The following is a 26,515-nucleotide window of genomic DNA, read 5'->3' on the forward strand; positions in this document are numbered from 1 at the left end:
AAATAAATTATTTCAATAAATACTAGTTGGTAGTTTAATAAATGAATTATTTCTAAGTATCCTGTGTTATTATCAAATTTTGCTAAAATTGTTCATAACGCCATACCTATATATCTTTGAGTGGTTTCGCAAGACGCAAAGGCAAGTTCATTACAGAGTTTAAAGTATTTCTTTATATGTATAAAAGCCAAACAAATATCATTCAAGATTAATAATTAACTTTAGTGTAGGTACTGTTTGTTTATGACATAACATCAACTGGATTTAGGTGGCTCCTTAACTTTAATGCTTAAACGACTTTAGAATAATAAGGACAACTGAATAGACTTGACGTCCGAGGTCAACGCTTGAGGAGATGCGCTTACCAACAATGTTCTTTTCAAGAGTGTTTTTCACTTTATTACTTTTCCTTATGATTTATGATTTAGCAAGATTTTATGCGTCGTTAGTTCATAAAATAAACTTCGTTCCGAGTTTTTAGCAGGTACATCGTATTTCTAATACTATAATAAAATGTACAGCGTAGTTTGTTAATACATGTGGTTTTGACAACAGCAATAACTATAATATTATATGATAAGTATGTTGTATGAAACCTACAGGCACATGATGTACATAGCAGCAGCCAATTCAGCAGCCACAGCAACGCCAACATACGCCATAGTGCATGAAATATACCTACCTACCTATTGTACGAAAATAACACTATATTTTTTACCCAGGGCTGAATTGTCGTAATATATTAGCTGTGCCAATGAAATTCTAGATTTTATTCTAACCATGTATCAAATTTGATTGCAATCTAGTAGATTTTCTGAGAAGAAGAAAAAACCTCATTACTTATTACACTTATTACTTGTAGGACTAATAGGAAGCAGCAAAATAAAATAATTTGTGTCCGTAATAACGAAAATAAAAAATTCACTTGTTTCATTTTATGTAAGACTTAGATGATTATAATAACAATGTAAATTTAGGCGTCTGTACTGAAATGAAGTTGACAGGACAAAAAAATATCAAATTAATTTTAATTATAAAATTAATTTGGTCTAAATTAGTCGGCATTCGCGATATTTGGTTTATTTGGCCGAGAGGATTGATGGGCGCTTCAAGGTCAGCTGGCACGGTATCAGCCTGATTCCAAGAAGGCTCCGGGTTCGATATTAATTGCCACCCATGGCCTTATCCAGGTTATATAGCTGAAGGCGTTAAATCACAGATATACACACATCCAAACTTTTCCTGGCACGAATATAAAATTGAAGGGCGAAAAAAAATCACAAGCCTTGATTTTATGAGTATTCATAAATAAAATTACATGACGGATTAAAAAAAACTTAAATTTTCAAAGCTTTAAGTATGGCTAGGAAATTTTCCCTCTTTCTATAATTGTGATCCACATATAATTTTTTAGTGTCTCTTATGAAGAGATTAATGTTAACATGATAGTTGTGTGTGAAACTAAAATTTGAGTACAAATTATGGAAGGTAAGATAAGAACTTAGTATAATTATCATCCACCATATCTAATAAGCTAATATTATACTTAAGCTCTAGTCAAGAGAGCCACAGCTACTGGTGGTCACGACCCTCAGTCATGAGGGTATGACTATGATGATGATGTATCCTATTTGTTAATTACTATAACTGGAATAAAAATGAGCAGATCACTGGGGATATTAGCCAGTTGATTATAGGTAAATAAAGTAAATCATTTTACTTATTCTGTAGAAAACGTCAGGAAATTGACTAGTGAGTGGTGACGAGACCACAAAGAAGATTACAGATAATATGTCAATCATACGCATGGTATGTATCTGATTGCGAGAGCGCTATCCCCTGGGACTCCGGAAGCACGTTGAATGCAACTAATTGTGCAATTGGTTACGGAGCTGCAGAGCCACTCTGCTGAGAACGGCTCACTGATTTCCCTGGGCTACGACTTTTTCTGATTCGTTTCTTACGTAATTGCATTGCCACTGTAAACTTGGCTGTTTGCACTAAAAAGTAAACCGATAATTCGTCTTAGCTTTAGAAGCATTCACTGATCAAAGCAATGGAAATGTCATTTAGGGATTATAAGTAAATATAAGTTGAGCACGACTCAATATTTACAAAGTCAACACAGTTATCAAAGGACCGCACACTGGTCGCTAAACACGGCGCACAAACAAAACACTCGTATGAATAAAACACATAAAGGGAATATTTTTTCCATAGTATTTGTGAGAGGTTGTGATATGTTGGTTCAAACAGCGTATCTTGGTGCGCAGGGAACAAGGTTGTGTTTGCGAACGCAAGGGACCAGGTTCAGTCGTGAGAAAGCAACGATCGGCGCCGCAGATGAGCCATTGAGATTGGATTTACGATATTTCAAAATCACGTTCATAACCTTGAACCTGTGGGAAGGAAATCACACCTTAGCACACCAATTATAATCGTTATTATCGACATTTTCAAATTCGCTGAATATTTTCAGTCTCCTCCATCTATTTGGCATGTTTATTAACATATCCAGAGGCCATCTTACTCCACCGACGATGTGGTTTGCTTTAATCCCAGGTTCCAGACACTTTTGCAACCACTTATTATTTTAATGAGAATAATGTTTAGCGATTATACATAATTGTTTTCATTATGAGTAGGTCCGATACGATTTTAATTTAAGCTTGATATGAAATTTTAAATTGCTTACTTAAAAGTGATAATTCTGTTTTAGTACGTTGTCGTATCGTATCTACGCACTATAAGTATGAATTTAAACTTGATTAATAAATTATGAAAGAGATGTAAATAACACAAACTTGTAATAATCAGAGGTCGTTATCCTCATACTCATGAGAAATATAACGGAAATATGAAAATAAAAACTTCCATTAAACGAATTAACGTTGGTGATATGATTACTGTTAATAGTTTTGAGAAATGGTGCTATGTTTAAATAAATATAAAAATACTATTTTACCAAATTTCACCAGATTAGGTCTAGTAGATTCGGAGCAAATTGGCTGTGATAGACTGACGGACAGACAGAAGCACGAGTGATACTATAAGGGTTCCGTTTTCTTTTTGTAGGGAACCCTAATAAACCGTTGAAATACCATTACTATGTAATTATCCCAATAATCGCCTGCAGGGGTAACCACTGCAATGGGTAGAGGTTTGCGGAACAGCGTTGAAAATATGGCTTTTGCTAAATATGCTTTTGATTAGGGGGTGTCGGTGGGATACGGGGCTGGTGTAAATTATAGGGAACAACAAGGCCCCGGCCACACTCAGCACTCGGGCGCAACTGTTCCGACACCTTTCCCTGGCGCATGTCATGTAGAGCGATTATAACGGGAAGAGGTCCTATCTCCGAGCTATTAGGTACAATCTCTGCAGTAATTGTAGCAACACACAACCGCCCAACGCGAAGCGAATCAATGACGCTTGCTGCTACTGGTGTCGATAGATACGTATTACGGTACGTTTATTTGTAATTACAAAATATTTAATACATTTCCACGTACTTTCCATGGGTATTGTCTGAATATACCTTCAAAATATTTTTACATTATTTTAGATCATCTTATGTATATAGACCAGGGCTTTTATGCTTTTATCCCAAGCTGAAATGAGAGCAAACCTTTAAAATCTCACCCAGAGATTAGGTACGGCATATACATAAGTTATTGGTTATTGAAGAGGAATGTCATAGACGACATAAGAAAACGGTTTTTGAAATGATTGATTTTTGCCGATATGCAGAAGTACATAAGTAAGTATGATAATGAATATGAAAAGTTATCCAGAGCGGAGTGGGTTTTGCATAAGAATTGTTTCGATGTCTGTCTGTTGCTCTGAACCCAATCAACATTCCATATCGCTTAAATTATGGTCGCCGCGAACAGGATAAAAACATAACAGTTCTCAGAACTTTAGGTCGTTACTATATAGACTTTTTAAAAGAGTTTACGGTTTCTATTGATGTGAAAAAATCGTGACTATGAGCGGCAGATTTACTGTTATTTGTATAAAGGCGTCATAATGAAGCAAGTCTAAGTAAACTGTGGATTCACCGGGCGTGCAAATGGACGTTACTGGCTTAATAGCGGCTTTAGCGACCACTTCGCACCGAAAAAACGTTAAATTGCCTTCAACCGGTATGCGACAATGACTGAATAACAACTTCACTGCACAAAAACTCCTTCATTAACAAAGCGCTAAGAAAATAAAGAATTTAAATTTTGATGACCATTAAAGAACACTTTTGATTCGCTTAGCCAATTTTACGGGTCTGTCTCCTCTGATCACAAAATTTAATGATTCTTGTGTTCTTCACACGGTGTCGATGTGGGTATTTTTTATGAAATGTTCTTTATTTCATATATATATGGCTTCAACCCATGAATGATTTCCTAATTTCGTTTTTTTTTTAATCACCAAACACAACGCACCCCACGTTAGAACAGAAAAAGATATTTGAATTTTTTTGGCTAAAACTGGATAAAATAAAATTAATGGGATCCAATTCCTAATCGACATGATCCCAGGATCGGTGGAAACAGAAAAGTTACTCTGTTATAAAGATACGAAAACAATGTTATGTTACATTCTCTGTACTCGTAGGAACAGGGGTAAATAATAGGGCTTAGTTCGTTCAACTCGTCATCGGCGAAACGGAAAAACGACTGCTTATTAATATTGATGTAGATACACTAAAGGTTATGGTTGTACACTAAATAATGAGTAACATCCGTTTCATTGATTTTTAAAGATTCTTATCGAATGATAAGCAAAATGATATTTCTATTAAAGAATATCATACTTCTTACAAATATTATCTTGAATTGCTTAAAGAGCGGAACTATCTATTAAGAACACCTACAGCTAGTGTAGCATCTTGTGCTAGGATTTACCTATATTGAAAGAGGCTTTTAGAGGTTGCTTATTGATAGAGATTATGAGAAAAGAAGTTCTTTTTTTCTTGATAAATTTCAAATTTTTTCTTGGTAAATTTCTCAGTAATGGCGAAATTCTTTTACTAAATCTTAATCGTCTATATTATTTACCAATATGAATATAGTTATGTAAATCTATTACAAAATTTTCTAAAACAATATACCTACTTATCAAAATATTGATATACATGCTCTTATTATAGAACTTTAACTCTTTCATGTCATACATATACTTAATAAGCAAAACAAATATGAATTAGTTTTAATTTTTTTCCTATAATTATTTCATACAAACCGAAGGAAAATGTGATAAAAATGTTGAAAAATTCATTTATTCACCTGTTCTTGAATACATATTTACTCCATGTTTTAAATAATATAACTTCCATAATAGATACGTGTACAAGAAAACTAGAAAAGCTGTAATTTATTTAATTTCAAGCCATTATCTGTCTCATTCAACTGGCACGACTCATAAATACATACTAATTTGAAATTAACACTAAATGTCTAATTATCTATTTTAGCAAAGCTGGATCAGTATAGGCTTTAAAATTATTTTATATGTAAATCGGGCGAGTAGTAAACATTTAATAGTATGTTCTATGGAAATGCCCAAGCGCAAGCAAGCTCCATAATGACCGAGCAATATTCCGAATGTTATTCTGGGCTGGGACATCAACTAAGGTTGTGTTCAAGCTATTTTATTTTTAGTATTCGTTGCTATTGCGGTTGACTATTATGTGGTTATTTTTAAAGCGGTCTTGAAGCGATAGTAGTAACATTTTTATAATAAGTACGTACGTCAGGGATCGACCACCGTGTGCGCGGTTTTCACGCATCATTAGAGCTAGTTTCGAAATGCAGAAGTATTTTTATGATGATACAATTTTAAGCCAATATAATATATTTATTTTTATCCTAGAGATTTTTATTTTTAAAACGATTTACAGATTCATAAGGATACATGGCCCGGTCGGTGGAGTTGCTGCTATGCATTAAATTTGACAATAAAATTATATTACAAAACAAAAAAACTAAAAGTCAACTGAAAGTTTTCCATTTTGATCACCGAGTCAGATATATCTGTAGGTAGGTTATGCCTTTGTAAACCGTTCGACGTTTATGAAAATGACGACGTCAAACAACGTTAACCAAAGTTGTAACATGAGAATGAAAAAAGGCTTTTTAACATTATTTCATAAATTTTAATAATTATTTCTTTTATTTTGTTATTATTTATTTATAAGAGACAGAGCCGTGCTATTTAGTGTCAGTAGTACTGGAAGTGCTTCTAACATTTCTTTGAAATCTAGAGGTACATTTATTACCTACGCTATCATACTGATTCTAAAAATTATGACGAACGCTCTTTTTGTGATCAAAATGTTATCAAATCTATAATTGGACAACTGTTTTTACCAAACTTTTAATGATACAAATGCTAAAAAGCTTTTTCAATGTTTGTAAATCATTCCGTCAATGAAGCATTGTATCTTACAAACGGAGAATGACAAAGGTTGCTCTGTTTTGCTTGCTATCGACAAATGCATAGGTAAACTTTTACGACTGTTACCAATTAGGTAAAATTTAATGAAACAGGGGTGATAATAAACATATATGTAATATATGACACCAACACATATATACGTAGGACACAATATTATTGAACTTGGACTAAAGTTTTTCATAATAAAGCCAATCTATCGAAATATAGTATATATGTAGCGATGTTTCATACAAACATTGCAATGAAACTTGAAGCGCTGATATATATTTTATTATTTAAAATTTTTTGTTTACACTCAACAAAACATTTTATTTTCATTACGAGTGTCGGCATGTGCGGTCCTATTATTGCTATTATACAAAACACCGAGTCATGCACTGGTTCAATTAAACGCTGCCCCGAGCGGCGTTACATCTTCGCTTGAAAAAATCTTTGTATCGCTCGAATCTCTATACTTTTGCTCCTTTTGCAGCTATTAATGTAATATCTCGATTTTTTTACTGAAATAAAACCTTGATTTTATTTTATCGTTTCGTATCGCCGAAGAACGTAACTCATCTGGTGTAAAACAATACTGATAGCTATCGCGCCAATGGGATAAAAATGCGATTTAAAAAAATGCTGAGGTATTCTTGCGATTCAATTTTCTTTAACTCTAAGTGCAGTTTCGTGTATGGGACATTAAAGGTAGTCTGTGTTTTGCATAGTAAATTTTTACTTGTGTGTAATGTGTGAGGTTAGAAGGCTGCGGCTGCAAGTCAGGGCAGGCAGCGAGGGCACACTGTCGGAGACCAATTAACGTGGCTCTCTATGGAACACGTCCCGAGTAGCCACCAGCGGCGCGCGGCGGCCTGCTTTAAACTCCTGCGCATGTTCCATGATTGTATTTTAACATAACTAGAAGTTAGGGTAAAACTAAGGAATTTCTCTTATTTATTCAACTTTAAATTCACTGTATTTATTACAAAAAATATTAATCGAAAATTACTAAGTAGGTAATTGATATTGTTATTAAAATTGATTAAAATTTAAATTCAAATGTATGAAATATATACAAATTAGTGACAATAACAAATGTTATAATATTACATGTGATTACATGTTACCATTTACCAATAATTTATGTTGCAGACAAAAAATATTTATCAAGTAATTTTTATTCACACGTCCAAACTTGTAAGTATAAATTAGTACGCCAGCTATAATTGCAGTCGGGTTGCGTGTCCGATCTTCAATGGAAGATATAACAAAGGCACACCCTTGAAGTGCGCCGCATCGCTTCGTGAGCCGAGAAAAAACTACAACAACCCTTTGGACAAGCGAAGAATTCGCGACGACCGCAACAAGAACAAATTGAGCGCGAACTATTGTGCGGTACGATTTGCTGAGATAACTCCCGTGTCTCGAGCGGGCGCCGAGCGGCCGCCGCCGGACGTCCGTCTGACGACACCACACCACTGGCACAGCGATTTCCACCATCAGCACTCAATACATTGCCGCGAACAAGTGAGCCAGCTTGAGTTTAACGGATTCGAGGTGGCGATGTACGTGCGACTAACGGGGACGGATGAGCCGTTGGTCCCGGGTGAGGTGGTGTGGTGGTACGAGCGGGACGCGTCGCTGTTATAAGGGGGGGTCCCGGGTTGCGCGCGCTCAGTGTGCCCGAGTGTCCCGTGTTGCGACAGCGCACTCCCGTGTGTGCCTGCTATCTCCGCACTAGTCCGCATCAAGAAGCTAACTCCTCCAACATGCAGCTGGTTCTGGCGACTTGCATCATGCTGTTCGCAGCCACCCTCGCACCTGCAGCTGGTATGTCGATAAACGCTCTATCAAATTATTTAATTGAAAGACTTCGCTTGGGACGTTGGGCAATAAACATAAATTCTAATTGAATATGACAGCAGCTTGCTACTGGAAGAATTATATTATCGTCACATTTAATTTTTTATTAAGCTTATATTTCATGATGTATGATGATGTAATTAGAATAATAAGATGCAAAAGAATGAGCCGTTTGGTATAAACTGTCTTGTTAAGTAATTTATCTGAAAAGAGAGTAAAAACTCATTCAGATACATAACATGGAATGAATAATAATTTTCATGTTGATTGTATGAAGTGAGCATAATCAATTCAGAAAGTTTTCACTTTATAGAAATATTTTTCTGAAGAAATTAAATCCAGACACAGTCTGCAAATTATAGAAAAGGGTTTGAAACAATGCCACATTAGCATTTAAAGTGCATTTATGTACAAAAATATAACAAACTTAATACAATCTCCAGTATAAATTAAGTTAAATCTCTGGATAGAACAAGAAGTGACCTTCTTTTTATACCCTGAGATTTAACTTTAGAGAAAATAATAAAATGTAAGATCATTAAAAATTCCAAGAAAGAAAAACCAACTGCAATTATGATATATAATAGCGCTAGCACTGAAGTAACGTCAATGTTAGAAATGAACCTTATTTCTTAGCACTAAAGTTGGGGAGTACCACTGCAACGGTAGTAAGTTGGTAGCTGTGACCTGAGGGTCTTCGACCTTCATTGTTGGCTTTCATTACAGTACAATGGTGGTTCACTATGCTATTAGCCCTTCTAGCTCTAAACAACTTGTTTTGCTTTAAGTAGCATTCCCACAGGACGCAATCCGATAGTTCCGTATGCCGAGAATGTGCGTTTTCCAGGATTTATTGGTATTCGTGGACTATTTCTTTATAGCTTTTATATTTACCTATGCGGCTTCACCTTTCAATATTTTAAGTTTATTTTGTAGAAATAGACGAATAGCTTGTTTATGTACATAGATCAAAAGTGAATTTTATTTCTTTTATGTTTTTACCTAAAATATATGTAATATAATATATAGTAATGATGGAATAGAAGCTAGAGTGCTAAATAGATTTATGTTTTAATATAAAAAAATAAAAATAGATGGAATAATAGTTCCGAAAGATTCAGAAGTAGGTACTTGTTGGTAAAATATGAATACAATATAGTTTCCTAGTTTCTATGGGACAATTAGGATTGATAGGAAGAGGATAAAGCATGATATGCCTACCAAAGGTGTGGCAATATAGGCTTCTGAAAATTGTACTTAAAAAGAAAGTCTAGGTCCAATGCAGAGCGTGCAATCGGGTAAACGCTCAGATAAGAGAGAGAGATAGAGAGAGGTAAATAAGGGAAAGATAGATTGATATAAAGAATTTCTATTGCAGAATATTAGAAATATGTCGTAGTTCAATATGCAAAATGTAAAGAAATACAATAAAGCGGTTTACGAAATGGTTGTTGCGTCTGTTACACGCAATAAAACGCCAGTGATTGGTGTAGACGGCAGGTAATGTCAACAACGTTTGTTACAACAAATTATATGGGGTTCAGATGTTACGCCCCATATAATTTGCTAAGCAAACTATAACAACTTGTATATGGCAATTAATAATCTGAATCTAATAAGAAACACAAGTTGCAACATGGTGTATGCGAAAAAGTTGAGGTACTGTCATTTCAGCATTGAGGTAAATAGCTCTTTGCTCTCATAACATACCTGTGGATATTAATTGTTCTGTGTTTGGAATGTCATTTACAAATATTGAACCAGGTTTTAAGAATACGTAACAAATAACTCATCATTCAAATAAGTGTTTGCTGAGTTATCATTTGCTGGAGACGTATTCAATTTGCGCATATTTCATTACATGAAAAGGTTTTATTCTTTACTTTACTTATTTTATGTTATAATACTAAGTAAAGTAAGCCATAAACAAGAAACGGCCTCTGTTGACTCAAGTGCAGTCCACAATCCACAATCCACAGGTTTCCGCTCGACAATGGAAAGCTCCTCGCTTGGACGAGTTTCTTACAACAACCATGTGCTTAGATGAGCTTACTTCAAATATATTTATGGAAATTGTAACAACCTAAGAATACTTAAGTACAAGGTAAAACTTCTAGAAGTCTATTTATATTGTGGGTTAATTTTAAGCTCCCAGTATTTTTGAATTTAGTACCTTTTTGAGAAGTGTAGTTTTCTCCTCCAAAGTAATCAGACGCAAACGAACGGTAAGATAAGTAACAAGTTAAAAACAATTCTGCGAAACAAAAGCAATTACGGAATTCCTTAAATCGCGGTAAACATTCAGTGTCAATGACTTCGGGTAAAGGCCAGCATTTATTGGGTTGTATCATAGAATTACCTCATTCGGAGATCCGAGTGTAGACTGTGAGAAACTCGTTGATTTACCAATCAAGTTGCTGCAGCGATTCCGCTAATGAGCCGTGTCCATGGTAATCTGACAGGTTATCGACAGGTCGGCAAAAACACTGGAACGGAAGTCGGTGCTGAGAAAAAATAGTGAGGGGGTGTGGAGGGAGTTGGAAACAGGTGCGGGGTTCATCGCCCTGACTTGCCTAGCAGCGTGCGCAGCCCTGGACCCATCGCAGTTTCTACGCGACATCTTTAATAGCTAATACGTGAGATGCAATTTATAGCAGAAGAACCGTTATTTATGATGCATCTGATATAGTTCTTTTTGGCATAAGCGGAAAACGTGTGTACGTAGTGGTGATAAGGCAGACTTATCCGTTATTCTTGTTTTGGTAGCGGTTCTCTGACATCACGATGTAAGATTAGATAAGTTTTGCAATGTTGGAGATCTTTGTAAAGCTACTATTGCTATAGAATATAACAATAATATCAAAACTGAATATCCAAATTTCAATAAAGACAAAAAAATGTTGTTAAATTAATTTAGGATTAGCATAGATGCAATTGAATGAAAAATAAACAAGGGAAACCAACATGAATAAAAAAACTAGATTACATTTTATAATAATTATTGAGTTCGCTTTTGTAAAAGGAAGTCTATAAAAGTACTTACATAAATTATTGAATGATGTCATAAAGAGCAAACTGATCCCTGTTGAGTTAATTATAATTATGTTAAGAGCTTCTGTTTCCTAATGCGAAGGAAGTTATTTTGAAAACACTAATAGTCGGTAAGGACAAGGAAATAGGCGGTGGCTCGAAAGTTCATTGTTCTGCTTGGTTGTCACAACAGTCGTGTATTACTTCGGTAGTACTCGCAAAATCAATCACTCCTGTGTTGTTTATAAACTTGAAGCCTACCTAGGTTTTGGCTATTATCAAGATTTAGAATAAACATGACTCATTGGCGTAGGTATATGAATCACGCAGCATTCTTGATTATCATTGTAGATTTTTTTCACTAATATTATTTTGTATCATGATCATTCATCTAAATTTAATAGACCTTTACACAAAAAATGTTGATCTCTTGCGATGGATTCAAATTCCCGATCAACAGTAACTTTTTTGGTGGCATCATCGTTACTATAAATTTAAATCGTTTTTAACGTTCGGGGTAAGATTAGACTATAAAGATGCAGCATTAGGGAAAAGTATGCTCACAAAATCTGTCGACTACTTAAAGCAAATCTTTTATTTATAGTCTAGCCCTTATTTTTTGCCGTCAAGGCAACAGGTGGTCAGGTTGTATTAGATTACGATGGTGGTGGTGTAGGGTGCACGGACATATCTACATATCTTTTAAAATGTTTGTTTTTTAGATTTTGATAAAAGAAGAAATATAAGATCATCATAAGAGCTTAGGAGGGATTTATTGAATGCAGTAGACTCATAATAAAACCTCTCTAAAAATAAAAACTAAAAATAAAACAATGTTACTAGCTCGTATATGTATGTATGCTCCTGGGGCAGTTAAGTGCAATGCAGTATTTCCCAGTGAAATATTTGATATTCGCGCACTTATTTGACTATATTGGTATGCGAGCAGGACCGGGTCGTCTTCGGGTTTGATTACTAAAAATAGTTCGGTGGATGCATTCCGTGGCGCGGGGCGGAGGGCGGCGTCCTTGGCCGTCTGAGCTTCGTTTGCTCGCCATTATCTCTAGACCCCTTTTTTGCTATTCGATAGTTATCCGACCGCGAACAATCCGATCGGTGTTCCCACGGACGGCGGTAATCAAGAAGTTTCGATAGACACTCAAATTGCACATTTTTTACGCTACATTAAGTTAGAATAATTCGATGAACTTCCTGCGGCTTTGAATGTTTTTACGTCATCCTTTACTTTGATGTTTGATGTTGATGTGTTGATATTGTTCTTACTTTTTTGATTCGAAAACTTTTATCTTGACCATGATCGTATGAGTATGCAGTACAGCAAAATTGCATCGACCACGGCCAGGGCCGGGCGGTGGATGCACTAAGCTTGCAGTGTCTGGTTTGGTTATGTAATGCATGTAATGCACAACATTTCGCACGCAAGTCGTACTTGCGCCTGCGATCGCCGGCGGCTCAGCGCTTACAGTTGTGGTTAAAGGAATTTAAACAATTTACATTATCTTATGTAAACATCATTTATATACTTAGAATTTTACAATTTTGGTTTATTGGTGTTTCATTGAATACGCTATAAATATGCACCCACCTAACAATGTCTTGAAAATTCTACAAATATTAAGTTAATTATTAATTTATGAAGATGATGACAACTGAATAGCAACAACCGGAAAAATTCAAACTAACTCAAGCCCCGTTGGAACTGCAGAAAAAAATTGTTGAGGTTGTTGATGAAGAAAAAGCTGAGTTCGTTTTACTAAAGATATGCCCAGTAAATGCAGCAGTAACTTCAACTCACTTAAGTCAACACTATTATTAAGTATTTTGAAGATACATTATGATGTATCTTAGGAAAATTACTGTCATATTGAATAACTATAAGTACAGAGTAGTTATATGTACTTAAGGGACACGAGAATATAATAATCCTAGTATTACAACGCATGCATGCGTGGCTGGGCTGCGTATGCGGTATTTTATAAAATACCAATAATGAGTGAGGCAAAATCAGTCTTTTACTTGTTTTCAAATTTATAGTAAGTAATTTTATATTCCTTTCATACAAGCAATAAATAATGTATATTATCCCTAAGTTATTAATAGTATTTTCGAGTAAAAGAACAGGTACAACAGAAATAAAAACGATGGTTGTGGAATACATTAATAGGTATTCAACGTTGACTACGACAGTACCATTGTCTTGTTACATTTAAAGTTATTATGCCAATTTGGGAAACGATCCCATATAAAACCGGTTTACTTGACAGGCCGTGCTCATCGTTAACGAATCTATAAATAAACTGCTTAACAATTTCTGAGTAGATCTTTTTTCTAACAAGTTTGTGACAAGACAATTTCACATTGTTTTATTGAAGGAATTGTTTCGCTCTTAAAAACAAATGAAACGCATACGAATTTTACATTCAAGTTTTAAAAATGAATTTACAGTTTAATATAATTTAGAAAAATGTGTAAAGAACATAATTTTGTGACATTCATACTGATCATAAAGAATGCCAGTGTGGGCCCAGGGGTACGTTAAAATGCCTAAATATAACACCAACTAATCGAAAAGTTCTGTTTTTGGTAAAATAATTGCTGAATAAAATTGCCAATATTTTTTTATGGATTAGATTTAAAAGTTTTATAATCGACAGTCGCTTGCGCATGTTCTGTATGCAAGAGATATATGAATCGTATATATCTGGTCACTTCCTCCTGGTTACCGTTGACGTCTGATTGACTGATAATATCCGAAGTGCCGCGACGTGCCCAGAATTGAACATGCCAGTAAATTACAAAATACATCGTGTTTTTTGTACAAATTAAAATTAAGAATATTTACGTATTATTAGTTTGCAAAATGGTGACAACTCTAATAATAAATTTGATAAAAAACGACCAGTGACAACGAGGTATAATAGGTATGTACTTTTCACTTGTTGATGTTAACCCATTTTATTTTGAGTGTAAAGGTCGGGTTAGTTAAAAATACTTTTAGTTAGCCTGTAGTAGTATTCGATTGTTATACAATTCTTATTCTACTACTATATTCCGCCATCGTCAGGGCAGACACAAATATTTTCCTTCTCGATCTTTCCGACGTAGCACATTTAAGTAATTTCGCTCCAGTTAAGACCCAACTGTGCTGGTTAAATAAAACTGACAATAACACTAACACTTAATGTTTTACGGTATTTGTAATGAATATTTTACCCCTTTTACGCTAAATTTCCAAACTAAATTGCGGTCAGGCTGGAACTATAATTTTTACTCGGAACCCTAAAACAGAATGATAATATGTAGGTACAGAACAAACAAACTGTTCTTTCAGAATATAAGTAGGCTGCAAATTAGACAACAATAACCATGCTCAATGCCAATATATAAAAGCTACTTAAGATTTGCGATTGTTGATAATTGGGCAGCGGCCCGTTAAGGTCCGGCGCCCCGGTGCAGGCCGGATCAGTAACCAGCGACCGGATATCCACGCGGTAACCGTCACGGTGTAGTACATCCACCCCAAGCACCAGAAGTCTTAAATGCGACTTTATCTATCAATTGTTTTATTTACGTAATAGATCTCTAAGATTGTGTAATGTATGTGAAATACCTATGTATATCAAAATTCTAACAATTTACTTAAATTCACACAGAGTCCATATAACCGTTCTATACTCTCAAAAGAAAATGCAGTGTATTATATGAAATATCTGGTTTAATTTGAGATTAATTTGCTTAATTCATTAAACTCTCAAAGACATGATGGAATCATGACGCCTTTCAAGACTGAATATGCATTATGTTTCATTTCTTCCTCCGGAATAGTGCGGTGCTCGGGAGTGGCGGTGCGACGCCGTGCGACATCAGTATGCGGCGCGCGCGCATGACTCATGCGACGTGATACGCCTTCCCGACGCTCATTGTTGCCTACATTCGTCTTGCTGTCAACCATCACTTTCTAAACGACTAACGATCGCCTTTTAACGCCAATGTACTCCCATGACTCGTGCAATGAAACTTCATGTCTTATGCCCCTTGAAAGAAATCATTCAAATTATTCACTTCAGCGGTCAACTGATTGCGCAAAAAAATGATTTGCTATTTAAATTCCAACATTAACAAACCCTTTTTCATAATAATTGAAACTCATGCTTACGATAAACATCATACCAGTTTATCGTGATCTATTTTTATCATTATGGAAATAGTAATCGTTTAACATTGCTTTTGTATTGCTTATGTATCTAATTTGCATAGCATTATAAGCGATCGTGCTTTAAAAGTAATCTCTAGTCATGCCTTTTATTTGCAAATCCGCTTGCAAACTTGCGAAGAATTGTGGAATGCAGCATTCATCAGAGAAAGATCTCGTATAAATGGTAGAAACCAGCACGAGAGTAATGCGCGACGTCATTTATGCATGAGGCAACATTATGCATGGATTCCAATCTCGGTTCGCAGCCTCTAATAGCCGGGTAAAGCCCAGTTGTAGATTCACGCCTCTAACGACGTCCCAACACACCAAATTGATACAGAATAAGTAATAGTATGGTAATAGGCAGGAACACATCGATACGGTAAGTGCGGATTCAATTTATCTTGGATTTTATGCCTGTGATAAATTTGAAATCCGACTCAACGGAGAGGATGTACAACATAAATAGTAGTATCCGTGAGGATTTACATCAAGAAAATTCAACGTATACATGCTGCAATTAAAGAGATAGGTGTCTTAACAAGATGGTGTAAATAAACTGGAAGTAAATCGCACTTCAATCTGGACAGAGAAGCAGATATCATGGTTTTCATCAATCCCACAGTAGAATAATTAATTTGCAACTAATAAGCAAATAGTTTAAGCGCTTCGCAATTTCTAGTATAGGTTCTCGGTGAGCCATCAGACTCAGGATACATTTAATTATGTTTATTAATAGCTTTTGTGATGGTTATAAAGCTAGTTCGTCCGAGGGCAGGATGTTAATCTTCATTTCCTCTGGTAATTGTTCGTAGATAAATCATCCCGTTTAAGGTTATACAGCGGCGCATTTACATAGAACATGTCAGCATAAATAAAATACATTGACAGTAGTTATGTGAGTTCTCATGATTTCAGAGAACATGGACATTGTGAGTGCGGCTATTTTTTTAAGTAAGTGAGCATTTCGTCGTGGCATATCTTGTAGAATTATTAGGTAATTTATGTTAAAAAATATGTTTACTATACTTTATGTTTTTTACAGTTGTACTGTACATAGCAGCTATAAAACAAATTTTAGAAAGGTCCTTTAATTTTAATTTAAAATATAAATTTTAGCTGTTGATTTTTAATTATAATTAGAAAAGATTAGCCAGAGTAACAAGACATTAAAAGCCTTCACGACCAGTTTGAACTTAAGCTCGCGTTAAGTGTATGACACTGCAGTTCCCTGGGCACGACGCACTCGGTGTATTGACCGGGACGGCTGCGGCGGCGTTGTGCCGGCGCACCTACCCCATAAATTTCACTGTAACTACAAGCGCCATATCGCAGCTATTTTTTATATTTCTTTATCTATTTATAGCTTAATACTAACATAAAATAAGTCTAATTTGCGTTTGCGCCATTACTGCAGGGTATTTGTCTGGCAGTTTTGAATATAGAATATGAAAACAAAAAAGGAAAAGAAGCTCGTTATAATTTATTAGACATATTTTGGCACAGTTAGAGAGCGCAAAGCAAAGGTGCAAAAGATTGAAACAGAAATAGAAATAGAAACAAAAGCCAGACGTAGATAAATATTTTGATTTAAATAATAACAATATAACCACAAATAATGAGAACAATAGACGATGTAAATACAAAGATAGGCTTGTAATAATTTACATTATTACCATAATGCTAACTGGTAATTAAGACATAATGTCAAAGGTCCATATAGTTATGCACTGCCACTGTATCGGATGTCCAAATTGGGTATAATGGCAGCGGTGGACCGCAGCACGGCAGGCATTGAATTTAATTAGGCTTGTATTGGAGGTCTTACCGCAAACTCCTCGCCTTTTATGCTATCCACAGACAATATAACAACAATTTTTTAAACCACATCATTTGTAACTTGACTTTTTAGCTGTTGTTCAGCATTTATATAACTATTTAATGCTAATTGATCCGAATACATTAATGTTTGAGTAGACGATATATGTCACTTTACTTGGGAACTCGGCACTTCTATTCCTGAGAAGTGAAAATTTTCACAATTTTACTTGTTTTTATAAGTTTATTTACGTATATGTTTTCATGTAAATGACGCACCGATGATTTATAAAATTTTAGGTTTTCGCTTCGTAATTACATTGGGGTATAATGAGCCTCGTTTGATTGATTACGGTGGATATGTGAGGTTGATGCATGGGTATTATTGTAATATGATTTACGAATTCATATTAATTTGTGTCGTGGTTTTTATAAACCAACCATAAATTAAATGAAATACATTTGACAGAATGTTTTTCAATTATTAACGTTACGGTTTTGCGTAAAGTTTTCCAATATTAAAATAAATGTTGTAGGATGGTGTTTTATAATCCCATTATATAATCATGTCTTATCTGGCATTCACGATGAAAACATACCATGAACATTTTAATTTTTTTTTTTTGTACTTTTGAGATATTCAAACAACTTTACGTAATTATGTTTGATGTGCGTTATTTTACTCTTATTTTTCTTTGTTTCAGCACAAAGGATAACTACGATTCAATTAGACGGCGTGCAATACTTCATCTCGCGGATGAACCCTTACAGTCCAGAGCTTAACTACTTTCTGGCTTACCAATACTGCAGGTACTAACACTTTTTCTTTAGATAACTGTCTAGGTCCTTTATCGTCCCCTTTGAGATAAATCCCGTCGTCGTGACTAGCAATATCCTTATCTGTTCTGTCGTGTCCACGGTCCTGTTCAAATTCAAGCATAACTAACCTGGTCGGCGTTAACAAGCCTACTCAGGTTCGACGCCTCCACCAGGAAGTAAACCACAGGGACATTTGCATTACCGTTAAGGGTTCTGGGAAAGCAATAGAACTATTGGTTTGGTTAACCACTGAGCTAACATTCGAGGCAAGCAATGTCTACAATATGGCGATGTAAGAAATACTTTGTAGAAACTATATTATTACTTAATATAGACTGAAACATTTCGGTGTCTAAGTATCATTTAGTTAAGTAAAAACATAAAATTGTCGCTTGATCAGTATCAAGCGTTACGAATTTTGAAACAAAAACAATAATATCCGAAGAAATTGGTTCGATCCAGATACATTGGTGGAAGTACAAATTGGCTAGAAAGGTCAGTCGCCTTGCCAATGGTCAGTCACGATGTCCTTTCTGAGACCGAGGCAGTCACGACCTATTTACAGTTCCAATTGTTAGCGATGGGAACGCATTTGGAGTATTTGTGCCAGATGACGAATTATGAAGGAATTATCTTCAAAATAGCCTCATTTTGTGACATAATTTTACACGGACCAGCATTCTATATACTTAGGAAATTTCAAATTAGGCCCATTTTTTAAATCTCTGATCGATGTAGTATTTAGTAAATAAAATATCAAAACATTCATCGCGAACATTTCAAAATAATATAATACATCTAACAAATGATTTGATAAAAATAGAGACTGAGTTACATTCTGTCACCAAAGAGATACAACATCACATCATTGACCTAGTAAGATGAACATAATCATTGATCGAGTGACGACGTCGATTGATGAGGCAAGTTGACACCCTAACGTTGTCGAGACAAGTTGAGGCAAATGACTCTCGGATACCGATATCGATTAAGGTTATCTTAACGCGGTACATCGCAAAAACACTGGATATTTGTCATGGAGACAGGTGTGACGAAACTGTACCGAAGCGCGATGAGATTGCTCTTACTACCGTAAGAGACTACCGTCTGACGGCAAGTAAGGATCATGCGAACTGGGATTTATAGACAGTTTGATGAATTAGTATAACTATAATCTCATTTACATTTACATTGTATTAAAGTAAAAATAAAACTTGATAGTTTATTACCGAAAGTAAAAATAAAAATATCAAGTTTTAATTTTACTTTCGCAGTTAAGAAACACTATTCTTAAAACATCAATTCGGTAAAGGAATATTTTCTCGATTCTTTTAAGTGTGCTCAAATTTATCTACGTAAGTAGGTAGGCACTTAAATAACTGGGAATAACAGTTAAATGGTCAATTTAATGCCGTCCATTGGCACTCGAGTGATGGGATAAGAATTCATTGACAAAAAGCTGTGATTCAGCTATTCAATGAAAAGTATGTCAGAGTCCTGTATTGGAGACAAATGAATGAAATAATGGCACGTCGAAATCGAGTGGAGAATAATTTACAGCGGTTTAATTCACAGCCCGTAGTGGACTCGAAACGTGAATTGCATTAGTATTATTTGTTCATGAGAATTTCGTCGAAAAGGCTCGTAATAATAAGCGCCTTACTCATGTACGGTTCAAAACGCATTAACCTACCCAAAATTGTAAGTTTACCGTTTATTTACCACCGCACAGACTTCCAACCAGGATAACTAGGAAAGAGACATGTAAGAAGAATATACCTACTTTTAGAATGTATAAGGACATTTTGAAGATAAATCAATGGTTATTTAAAGTTTACCATTATATTAAAAATTCTGTTATGTGGCTTATACTTACTCAGTGAAAACTTAATTTATACAACAACAGAATGACTTGTACATAAATTACAACTATAATTAATATTTTTAATAACTCATTTCATTCATTCACTATGTAACTGGAAGGTATTCGAGTTTTTATAACGATGAAATTCAAGTTATCGTTTACTATGGGATGTGGTAGACTTGTTAGGCTATTTATCGCAATTGCTGGACGTCACGAAGGTTTTTAATCCGCCAGGGTTTATGAACCTCTCCTGGAATGCTACCCAGCGCCGGCGCAGGCCGCAGTGCCCAGTGGTCTTTAGGTTGGCGGCACACCGTTTACTACAGGCGCTACAACTTTAATGACATAATATCAAATCAAATCAACTCGTAAACTTAAATACATAATCGATGGATTTATCTTAATGTTTTAAATATTAATCAAATACAATTAAGATACGAAATTTTTGAAGACAATTTTATTTAGATTTGACATTGGGTTAGATTAAATACATTATTGTTATAAATTTTGTTTTTTGTCCGGTAACGTTATTAAATTATTATATTTATCTTATCGAGTGTGTTATTTATTAACACTAATGTCTGATTTTAATAAACTTGTCTTAATGTACTTCTTTAACCTCCACGCATCTATTACAGTTTCAAGCTGACGTGTGTGTATATCACTGTCTTTAACTAGACAAGCGTATATTGTTTTGAAAAATAAATTATCATATTTTATTGGTCAGTCATGCAAACGACAGAAAAAATATATCCAAGCGGTCGTATTTTGCACATTAGTATTAAGTGTGCCTTCAGCCTAAGAGAATAAACTGCATCCCGATGAACAGGCTGCACTGTAGTTGTAGTGTAGCATCTTGCGACTAATAGCTGAATACGATTAGCAGTGGCTGCTCGGGGATGTTATTTAACTAAATCGCGTTTATGGATCCGGCGCGACAGGACCGGCTATACAACACAAAGATTGCACAGAAGATAAAGTGTAAGACTTTTAAAAGCCAACACATTGACGACGGTCCGCCTGAACAACGCCATTGCTTGGCGGTAGGCAATTAGCACGTTGCATGTGGTTTAGAAAATTATTTCTTTATAAACATGAAAGGAGAGGCATTGGCCTATATTAAACAGGCTATATAAATATAATATTAGCGTAGTTATGTAAAATAATGAAAAGTAGTCAGCGTTTGCAAAGTAATTTTGTAACACTTTCCACGATGCTTTTTGACATAATGTTATACATATAAGTATGTATAATTAAAAATTATTCAAAATAGGTACATGCTATATAGCATATACCTATTTCTACTAATTTTTGTTGTACTAATGTATGTCCTCAAATAAATAAACAGAAATTTAAATGACGTAAGTTAGGATGCAAAACGAACATAGAGCAAAAATAGAGCCTTGAGTATTTCTTCGCTACTGTGTTCTCTATATTTTGAGTTGGATGCTACTCCAATTTATTAAACGTGTACATAAAATTTTATTTTAGTTTCACTATGAAAGCTATCTCATCATTTTTAAGTACCTAAATAATTTTATAAGTTATAGAATACGAAATTTTCTCATCGTCTTTTATTTCTGAAAGTATTTTTTATGTTCTACGCCAGGGCTTTAGGAGTTCAAGATATCATATTAGTAGTAGTTACACAACAAATGGCAAAATTATGACACAATACACTGCACCAGCTTCGCCATAGTACCTAACAAATTTTAAGTCGAGGGCTGATGTCTTAAAGGATATGAAGAATATGATATCGACTGTGGTCTTAAAGAATGGTCAATGATCTTTATTTTATGAATAATTTTAGCTGAGCTGCTTAGACTGATTTATGGACGCATTCAGGAATTATCCTCAACAGTCAGTGTAAGGGGGTAATGCTGTCAGCTACCAACCACCAACTGCTTTATTGTTTTATATTTATATTCTAACTGCTTGATTTTAACTTTATATTGTTTTCTATTCCAGATCACTGGGCCTCCAACTCGCTTCATTTGAAACGAAAGAGAAAGCTGATTCGATAACGACATATTTAACAAACGCAGGTAATTTACTTCTATTTGATTCAAAGTTGTGGTTGTAGTATATTTTTAAGTAAGGTTGTAGAGAGTAAGATAAGTTAAGATGAAGATACATTATTTGGTATTTAAAAATGGTGTTAAAAAGAAAATTTTATCCTATATTTTTCACATGTGTGGGTATGCAAATTGAAATGGCGAGCATGCTATCGTGCTACATAAATAATATAATAAATAAATACAAAATACAATATTATATGTGTTTTATATCTGAGTTTATTGCTAAATAAATTATCATAACATTTATTATTCAGTAATCATTACTTGCTTTTTAAATAAACCAACAAAACTTTCACTGAGCAATGCAGTTTTAGAAATGTGTAAACATAATGCGAGTATCTCGATGACTTTTTAACGTCACAAAGGCGTAGGAATAAAGTTATTAGAGGTACCCATTGGTTATATGCCATTTCTAAAATTATTATGATATTGTAGTGAAAAATTGGAACAGACTACAGACATTAAACTGTAAAGAAGTAAAAAAAGTACCGATAGATATATAATGGTTACAAAACAAACGACATTCACCATAACTGTGTAAACCATGCTGTAGAACATCTCGCCAATATAAACATTGTACATAAACGTGCCTGTAATGTTTCAGGGTACAATAAATACGATTTCTGGACATCGGGCAACAACCTCGGCACGGACATGTACCTATGGATGAGCACGGGACTGCCGTTCAACGCGACCTTCAACTACATGAGGAGGATGGCAATAGATGTCCCAGCACCACATTCAGATGACAGTATCGACCCCCTTGATGTCCCCCAGGGCAGCACGGCCCCTCAGCGTACAGCTAGGCATGGGTACGTACGACAGTTTCCTTATAGAGGAAATTTCATTCGCTTTTCATGAGAAGCCTGGATTTTGTTTGTGTCAACATAATATCTATTTGTGCACAGGTTTGTGCACGATTTGAAGTTCGCGATGAATTAAATAAAGAATCTCAGCCGTTTGTTGATTTCATAAGATGCTTATATACTTATATTCTAACTATAGGAGGAAATCCTATCAATTTAAAAGCTTGTTTTGCAACGTGGGAAAGAATGTTAGGTACTCTCAATTACTTTTCTCATTATTTTATAATTACAGTTCGCGCATTTCCCATATCACGCTCCGCTGATAGCGCTAAGTGCTGTAGCTTAGACGTGCATTGTACTTATAAAAACTAGTCTGTATTCCAGAACGGAGCACGTCATGACTAACGGGTGCGTCGCCCTCAAGGCGCCGACCTTCCACTGGGAGCCGCAGCACTGCGGCGAAATCAAAGACTTCATCTGCGAGCAGACGAGATGCTACTACTACAACTACGGCTCCATCCCAGTGTCCTCGGCGCAGGGGTAATGCAGGTGAGATGCCAGCCGTCTCCGGAGGCCCGCTCCCCGAACTACCGTGCGCTCCACATGTCTACTAACTTAGCTCCTCATTTAGGCACCGAGTGACTGTAATAATTTTAAGTTATTTCTATTTTGGGAAATGTAGTTAGTGTGCTAACATAAATGTGTGCCTCGGTTTGATATAGGAACGCGCGCGGGCCCGCGGGACCCGGCCTCTGCGCCAACCCAACCACCAAACAAGAGCCCTACACCCAGCCGACAACGTTCGGCCTGTCACTCCTCTGTTGAGCAATTAATATTCAAAATTTATGAAAAATCATTTGGTGGGTGGGTGAAGGGGGCTTTGCTTGGTATCTCTTGTTTTTTTTTATTTTAGAATTTGACTAACTTTTTGTGTTTGCCTAATACAAAGTATTGAAGTAGAAAAAAATAACAAAAATGGTATTAATGTGACATACCAAGTGACGAAATTAATTTACCGGCCTTAAACAGAATAAACAACCGGAGAATAGAATTATTTTCATTGCTTGGACACGAGCTGGGATCGCTGCTCCAAGTGCGCGGCTGACCGTCCGTTCTACTCGCAGGAAGCCGCTTTCCTTGACGACCACGACAACCGCGCACCCGCTCACATCCTCATCGCCGCCCCCGCCCCGCTCCGAGCACCTGCCCACACACTTCACCCTCAACGACCTCATCGGGAAACTGCGACCATCCTCTTTGGACGGCCTACAGTCACCACACCTGAAGACCGGCGCGTTGCTCAAATCTCCCCCTCAAATAGACTCTCATTATTCGCGAGCGGCGGACGCCCATTCGCACGATCAGGAGCAGAAAGAGGAGCCAACACAAGGACCGTACGCGGACGATGAGGGAATGGTGGGTGATGATCCCGCGGCGTACTTGAGCCAGGATGCGGCGCACGAGGCGGCGAGCGCTGACGAGGCGCCGTCCACAGCCGAGCCGGACGCCACCGAGCACTCCGTCCACGCCAGCGGCATGCTGGCACCCCCCGCCTACTAGCGTGTGGCTCGGCCCGTGGTCGCCATTGCGCCGCACACATTAGCGATTACGTTTCATGACAATTAGGCATTGAGACTACCAAAAGTATTATTTTCTTAATTTAGAAATGAGATTAAGGTGCTCGCTTTAGGGACTTTTTGTTGGGGTGTATCTTGCGTCTTGGTTCATCGTTGTCCTTATGTAAATGAGAATTTCAATCGTTAAATCTGTCGAGGGGTTTAACGAGTGATTAAGGTGATTTCGATGATTTATATATGAGGCAATAAGCAATATGAAGACGCTGGCGACTCGCACGATCCGACTTGCCTCCGTCTTCACACGTTGAATATCACAAAATGAATATTCCACGAATATAGTACCTTAACTTCGCTAGGAGAATGTAGACGTGTTAGATCTCTGGTGTTTTCATTACAACCGTAAAGTGTATTAATTTAATTTAAGAAAATTATGCGGATATTTTTCTGGACATATCATTGGAAATAGTGCATTAAGATAGTGTTTATATACGTGACTTAGTTAAGTATATTAAGTTGGAACTCAAGAATTTAAAGAATAGTGATGTAGCGAAGTTAATAAAGTTTAAACTTTATAAATCATCTTTCATTTTATTCAATCTAAGTTATTATGTACTGTTATTTTCCTAAATAATCTTTTTAGACAAAACAATTCAGCAGATTTTGGGTAATACCAACGGTCTGTTTGATTGTTTGTTGATAAAATGTCAAATACATAAGGTATAAGATAATATATCGAACATATAGCGTTAAAATTGCATTTCGCAAGTGTTGGAGAGAGAGAGCTAGCTGGCAAATAAACTCAGGCAAATGTATCTAGCTGCTGGTTTATTTGTCAGAATACTGTATAATATTATATGAAAAAATGGAGCAACAGGCCCTAACTCATAAATAAATTGTAAATTTTCTAATAAAAAAGCACTCACCAGCTGTTGATAACGCCCTCCAATATTGGATAGGACTTCTGGCAAATAACTTCAGGTATTTATCTAGCAGTTAGTTTATTTGTCAGATATAGCACGGTATTATATCAGAAAGTGCAACAGTCTTTAACTCATTAATAACTAAAATGTACTCACTCTAACTCATAGAAATGTGCATTTTCTTTTAATAAAGAAATACTCACCAGCCGTTGATGACGCCCTCGACGTTGAGCATAGGCACGATCTTGAAGACGTACTTTGTGCGCAGCGCGGCGGCCGCAGCGGTGTCGCCGAGTAGGAAGCCCAGCGTGCCGTCCATCACCCAGGATGCGTTGCTCTCCCCTGGGTGCACGCGTGCCGTTAGGAACACTATCTCTCTGTCCTGAAATCAATAATCCGGATTACTGCTGAGCAAAGACGCTATGATATGAAGGGTGAATGTCTCGGTCATGAAATCAATAAGCGAGTGTCAATTTTTCTACAGATAACTCGATAGCTCATGCGTCATAAGAGCTACTATTAAAAAGCAGTTTTTGCATAAACCCCTGTTTGTTTACTGTCGAGTAAAGACACTATAATATTCAATCTTTAGGGTCGTATTATCTTCTTCCTATACCATAACGTTTATTTCTTTGATAGTCGTTATTGCATAAGAAAACACATAGAAACAAAATAATAGTAATGGTGATAGCAAGAGCAGTCTTATCCCATGGTCCCTCCATGGGATACGTCTGCTCTTGCTTGATGATTGGGAAAGTCCAATTAATCAACAGGAAAAGAAATCCATCTAACTCAGTAGTCCCTTAATGGGACGTTATGTGTGTACCGTTATGTAGTAAGCTACATGTTCTATTGTACTCGTTTAGCGGCCTAAATTTTGGATTTTAAAAGAAATGAGAGATATTTCCCCAGTAATTATTGGAACATATAATTGGTAGTTAGAGTACGTGAGAGCGACAATCCTAAAGACAGTATTTTAGATTAGAAAAGGACAGGCGTAGCAAAATGTATTCAACATGACAACTCCTAAAACAAAATCTAATCTTACCTGCTAATGAATTGTTAATTAATCTTGTACTGATTAATAAGAGA

The 26,515-nt window shown here is 35.9% G+C and overlaps 2 protein-coding genes across 15 annotated transcripts in view; one reads left to right on the forward strand and one right to left on the reverse strand.

Annotated features, from left to right (window-relative positions):
* LOC128674696 (cytosolic carboxypeptidase 1-like) overlaps positions 1 to 26,515 on the reverse strand; it is a 55,498-nt gene that overhangs the window by 11,659 nt on the left and 17,324 nt on the right. For all 11 annotated transcript variants that reach the window (XM_053753524.2, XM_053753582.2, XM_064436347.1 and 8 more), the window contains one exon: positions 25,627 to 25,805. In XM_053753524.2, coding sequence (XP_053609499.1) covers positions 25,627 to 25,805 — 179 coding nt within the window. The remainder of the gene's footprint in view (positions 1 to 25,626; positions 25,806 to 26,515) is intronic.
* Positions 8,090 to 25,079, forward strand: LOC128674747 (uncharacterized). 4 transcript variants are annotated; one of them, XM_053753617.2, is made up of 6 exons: positions 8,092 to 8,262; positions 18,064 to 18,169; positions 22,011 to 22,087; positions 22,725 to 22,932; positions 23,299 to 23,466; positions 24,051 to 25,079. In XM_053753617.2, exons 1-6 carry the CDS (start codon positions 8,202 to 8,204, stop codon positions 24,484 to 24,486), a joined length of 1,056 nt encoding a protein of 351 aa, XP_053609592.1. In that variant the 5' UTR covers positions 8,092 to 8,201; the 3' UTR covers positions 24,487 to 25,079. The 4 variants fall into 4 exon arrangements, with proteins under 4 accessions (XP_053609607.1, XP_053609592.1, XP_053609601.1 ...); XM_053753626.2 differs by having other exon boundaries at positions 23,311 to 23,466; XM_053753641.2 differs by having other exon boundaries at positions 8,093 to 8,262; positions 23,311 to 23,475.

Source organism: Plodia interpunctella, chromosome 2, assembly GCF_027563975.2.
Source record: "Plodia interpunctella isolate USDA-ARS_2022_Savannah chromosome 2, ilPloInte3.2, whole genome shotgun sequence".
Classification (NCBI taxonomy): Eukaryota; Metazoa; Arthropoda; class Insecta; order Lepidoptera; family Pyralidae; genus Plodia; species Plodia interpunctella.

Bases quoted from the DNA above. Each gene is read 5' to 3' on its own strand.
- LOC128674747 (XM_053753617.2), top strand. From the start codon at position 8,202: ATGCAGCTGGTTCTGGCGACTTGCATCATGCTGTTCGCAGCCACCCTC. The intron at 8,263-18,063 runs GTATGTCGATAA...TCTTTGTTTCAG, and splicing joins CACCCTCGCACCTGCAGCTG to CACAAAGGATAACTACGATT. The intron at 22,933-23,298 runs GTACGTACGACA...TATAAAAACTAG, and splicing joins CAGCGTACAGCTAGGCATGG to TCTGTATTCCAGAACGGAGC.